General features: G+C 35.3%; 1 protein-coding gene across 1 annotated transcript; it reads right to left on the reverse strand.

Annotated features, from left to right (window-relative positions):
* Positions 1 to 214: 214 nt before the first annotated feature.
* LOC107814904 (ras-related protein RABB1c) lies at positions 215 to 5,668 on the reverse strand (the record flags this gene model as incomplete). Its single annotated transcript, NM_001325937.1, is given in 6 exon segments — positions 215 to 306; positions 1,846 to 1,914; positions 2,004 to 2,208; positions 2,855 to 2,937; positions 3,179 to 3,318; positions 5,618 to 5,668. Coding segments are annotated over 6 exon segments (635 nt in total), but the record flags the coding sequence as incomplete, so codon positions are not given.

Below are 5,668 nucleotides of genomic sequence, written 5' to 3' on the forward strand. Positions count from 1 at the left end.
ACACAAAAGATCTATCAAACACTATACACATTTGGTAATGTCAATTATTACAAGGAGAAATCAAAGAAGAAAGACAAGTCCCATATTACTGATGTTTGATTATATTTGAGCAGATATTAACAGTAAAACAAACAAATTGAATAAACCTCTCAATGTTAAGACACTAAACACAAATAAATAACCACAGGACATGATCAGATTTGAAGAATAAAGCTACCTGCAACAACCTCCTCCTTGAGAAGCAGCTCCATCTCTTCCGCCTGATGGCCCAGGAATGCCTCCATACCCAACTTTTATTCCGTATGACTGCAAGACAATTAAAAATTTGAACTCTTTACATCAGGGATTTATACACAACAAAAATTCACCTTTGACCAGTGTTATCATTTGCGAAAACCGCAAAAAAGCTCTAACGTCCATTGGGGCTTTAAGCGCAAATAAAGCGTGGGCTTTAATAAAAAAAGACGCAACTAGAGAAAAATACAAATATGTATATGCAGTCCAAGACTAATAATTATAAGCATGAATAACAAATATATGGACAAAGAAATTGGAAAAAATTTACGATAAAGTGAAATATCAATTGTTGAATATCGTCTTTTCATGATTGCACTCATTGGCAAGGAATAGTATACCTTGGAGCCTTGATGCTATACTAAAGCGCCCACAAAGCGAGGCGAAGTGCTCAACATGTTTTGAGCCTCGCTTTAGGGCTTAAGCGCACCATTTGACAAAAACAAGCAATAACAAGCTCCCTAGTAACCAGATTCTGAAATAACTTTCAACTCATTCACCTCTCTTCAAATAAAACAACCCCATGAAAAGAAAGCATCGTCACTATCCTAACTTGTATGAATTGGAATTTGGTTCGCATTTAGGTATATCAATTGGAATCTGGTTTCTCATGTAGGGATCAAAATTCCTCTCCCCTCATAAATGGAACTTTTAGGGGTCAAACTTATATGAATTAAAGAGCCTAATTTTTACTCAAAACTTTAAACTGTTAATTTTGAAAATCCCAAAATTCAGATTAGTGGAAGCAAACTGGACATAGTTCTATATTCATGGTTTCACAAAAGTTGAAATCCTTTTTGAGATGAAAGGGCCCAAATCCAGATGAGTTCAATAAAATCGTATCTTAAAAATATATTTTTCTGCCTGTATGTCGGATATTAGGATATTCATCACTATGTTGTAGATGCCGTGCAAGTTTTCTAAAAAAGCAGTCAAGGTGCAAAAAACTTGCCAATCAACAGTTGAATACAATCTTTATGAAACATCTACTTTTTCTAACCAAATATTACCGGCAAATTGGATTGCACTACATATAAATGAACTTCACAGTAGATTACAAGATAGGCAAATTAGTAGTTCACTTCAAAAAGCTATAACAGCATTTAAGCTGTGCATAGCACAGATAGATACATCCTTGGAGGTTGGACAGGTCAAACATACACCTGGGAGGGGGTGTCCCTCAAACGTGGATATTGTTTTGTTTGAAGTATTGGCCCATTGAACTAATTAGTTCAATATAAAACTCTGTAATCTGTATTGTTTTCCAAAGGAACGAAGACACCCTAGATCTTTTTTATCATTTTCTTTAAATAAGCAAGGAAAGTACTATCTGGTAATAGGATCAAAAGGAACCATATAAGTCCTTCAACATGGTAACATGGGATGTGCCAATAGTATTTTTCTTTACTCCCAAAATGTCTTACTTACTTTGCTTTCATGCATTAATATATCTCCACAGAAGTTACTTCTTCTCTAACAAGTAACAACATTCAGTGCACAAAGCGATAAACATTAGGCAGATTATACAAATGTAGACAGGGTATGGGATACCTCATTTGATACATCAAACACTCCATCCTGTATTTTCTTATAGATAGTTGAGGCTGTTCTGATAAAAGCCTGAAAAGGTGCAATAGAATTTCTTAGCGAGGGTGGCCCTTGTGTACTGTCAAAGCTCAAGAGAAGCAGCAGAATATAGGATTTCTTACCTCTTCAACATTCTGAGCAGTTTTGGCAGAGGCCTCCATAAATATCAAGCCATTTTCCTTTGCGAACTGCTCGCCTTCTTCTGTGCTTACAGCCCTTCTGTGAGCCAGATCACACTTGTTTCCTATTAGCATTATAGTCATGTTTGCATTTGCATGCTGCCTTGCGTCTTCCAGCCAACTAGCAAGGTGATTGAACGTTTCCCTCCTATAACAGTTTTGGAAAAAAGAAAATCACTAAAACATTAATGTAGACAAATGTGCTTAGAGTTACAGCAGCAGGAATAGCGTGTCAGCATTCAGGGATTGGAAGGATTGAAGGAGACAACAAAACAAAGATGTGTCAATTACAACTTACTCCCAGACGAAGTTTAATACAGAAGACAAGATAATTGATTCATTAATGTCCACTACAAGAGAAACATATGACGCAAGATGATAGTGTTATCACTAGCTTTAAAAACTTTTTTAATTCCTCTCTTTGACAGTCAAAGACATAGGTATCATCATCAGAACACCATTCGATATTGTTTTACTATCAAATAAGCCAAATCTGCTCTAGAAATGACATCTCCGGGCAACAAAGTTTGTGAAAAGAAACATCGGCTATTAACATATTGGGCTGATCAACTAAAAATAATTACAATAGCTAGCCAAATATATTATACATTCGCCGGCTATTATTTTTAGGAGCGGCTACACTTTGTAATTTTCCCAAGAAAGAAACATTTCTCGAATATGGATCCAAGTCAAAAAGACACATCAAGAAGTAATCCTAATATATGCAAGCAAAGCTATGCTGACTAACATGGATTCCATGCATATATGTGATAAAGATGTATGCAGGACAATACCTTGTAATATCATAAACAAGCAGTGCCCCAGCAGCACCTCTGTAGTATGACCTAGTGATAGATCTGAATGATTCTTGGCCAGCCTGAAATGGAGAACATTCATTAGAATCATGCTCTCAGCCATTAATGATAGCACATGCAAACAATATCAAAAACAGTAAGAATGACTCTGCTGCTTAGGACAAAATGTAAGGCATTTATGAGGATAGTCTCAAGCTCCTAATGACCAAAATAAGATGATCAGATGAACTGTGGTCTAATAAAGCACTTTTTCGACATCCGGCGTATTGCCAGTAAAAGAGAAAGAGACAAGATGTCACAAACCGTGTCCCAGATCTGTAGTTTTATTGGTTTGTTGTCTATTGTGATCATCCTAGCCCCAAATTCAACCCCAATGGTCAAGTCATGGACGGGTTGAAACCGTTTGTCCGTAAATTGCAACAGAAGGCAAGATTTTCCGACTCCTGTGCAACAAAATATTTAACGTTATGTATGATGTCTAATAAATGCATTCATCAATATCACACACAAAATATTAGAACCAAATGATTATAAGAAATGCTAGAGGGCAAAGTACACTGGTAAAGGGCAAAACAGAAACTGCAAGATGGCTTTCTGTGTATGTAGATACGACTAAAACAATACCAAATAATGAGGAATCACTCAGCATAATCACCATCACATAAATATTCAATAGTTTAGATTCTCATTACAGGGATTTTGAGTCCCCTAAGCGAGGAGTGTTTACATGGCAGTTCCTTGTAGTGATATAGTGGCAACAGTCCTGAGTATCCATCTTCACCATAAGCCATATGTAATTCATCAATTAAAGCATGTTTTTATTATTATGAGCTTTGACAGTTTTATCAATAATCACTTGACCATATGCAAAAGGCAGACATATTTTCGAACTATTTTCCTACTGTGTTTTCTCATGGTCAAATTCCTTTATATATTGATTCTATAATGTGCCTAGTCAGCAAATTCATGTCAAATTTATGCGAGTCAAAGGAGAAGAGGTGTTTTAGTTCTAGGAGAAAGCAATTATCTTTTTCAGGTTGAGGAATATAATACTAACCTAAGCCACAAAATAAAGAGAACTATGCAGGTGCAATTTCTTGCCTTACGACTTTTTAAACTTCAGCAACAAAGAATCAAAAATCTTAGAGATTAACTAGGAGAGATCAATCCTTCATGCCGAATATAACCTGAAGGAGGGTGGGCATGACTGTGCCTAGCACGGGACTGATAAGTTGGTTAAACTATGATGTTTTGCGGATGTGCAAAGGATAACCAGATTGCGAGAAATTGCAGAAAACGAAAAATTGATAAGTAGTGATGAGAGATAGAGGAGAAAAGAGAGGAGGGGAATGTCATCATACTTTCTTAGATTATCTTTCTAGTGAAACTTAGAATATATATCCTTTTATAAGGCCCTTACTGAAAAAGTAAATATGTGCTTCTGTAAGGGAATTTACTTTGGGAAGAAGCAAGGGTTGCAGTTAGAAAAGGTGACTATGCAGAAGGCTTTCAGCAGTTCCTTTCTGTTTTCCCTCAACAATTGTCAACTAAACCTGCAGTTTAACAATCCTAACTTGCTGCCCCGAGCCACGTAAGGACCTGCTACCCAAGTTTTAACTATTGTAGTAGCCAAAATGTAGCAGATAATTCAAAGTCAGATTCAATAAAAACTTAAGAAATAGACTGGCCAAACACCTGAACATATTAACATTAGAAAAACTTCTTAGTGGCATTTGTTAATGAAATTTTTTAAAATCTTGCAAAAGAAGTTTCCAGAAACATGTTTATTTAAGTTTTTGCTAAAAGTTTTTTCAAACAAACTGTTCCTCAAAGATATGGTTTATGGGTATTATTCAAAGAAAAGTTCCTCCACTCAAAAGAAAACTTGCATAACTTCTGAAAAACTATAACTAACATGTTAGATTCTGCACATACTCTTTTTTAATTACGAAATTCCAAAAAGCTTTTTCCAAAAGTTAGTGCAAGCAGCAACCTAAAAAACTTCTAGTGTTAGATCCTTCTAAAAGATAAATGAACTCTAGATTACGATTCACCTTGGATTTGTAATATTTCTAGAACCTGTTACTTTTTCAAAAACTTTTCTCCTCGAACATTTTACATAGAAAAGAGTAATCTGCAACTGTATCCACAAGACTTTGCATAGACACAAAAACTTACAGAGTAAACAGACTTCAAATATAACCAAATTGGCAGTTTAAGTACAGCCTCACGTACTGAACCTCTACTTATTTTTTCTGATGATATTGGCGTCCGGGCCAACTTGCGCACACCTCGCCTATTTCACTGAGCACCTGCTACCTCCCACCACATACATCGGGTAATTCTGCCCGCCTAGGATTAGGCTACTGAGCGTCTACTTTCTTTTACTTGATGACATAAATATCTAAATGACAAAAAGCATCAATTTGGCTTAACAAAATCCTTTCTATCAGAAACAATTAATTGTCAAATCATCATGAATATACCATTTTTCAATTAAGATATGAAATGCGAAGACAAAACACAAAATCATAAAATCCAAAAATCAAAAACGAAAAGACAATTGAATAAATCATGGCAATTGCACATTCCAGATCCATAAAAATGAAAAAAAGCAAATAAATTAAATTAAAATCATTGATAATCAAACAGAAAACATTTTAAACGGATGCAATCAACGTAAATAAAATAAAAAAAGATAAGAGAGGTTTATCGAAATTGAAAATAAGGAAGGAAAATTACCGGTATCGCCGATGATGATATACTTGAAAAGATAGGCGTACGACATGGTTG

The sequence above is a fragment of the Nicotiana tabacum genome, chromosome 21 (assembly GCF_000715075.1).
Source record: "Nicotiana tabacum cultivar K326 chromosome 21, ASM71507v2, whole genome shotgun sequence".
NCBI classification, from domain to species: Eukaryota; Viridiplantae; Streptophyta; class Magnoliopsida; order Solanales; family Solanaceae; genus Nicotiana; species Nicotiana tabacum.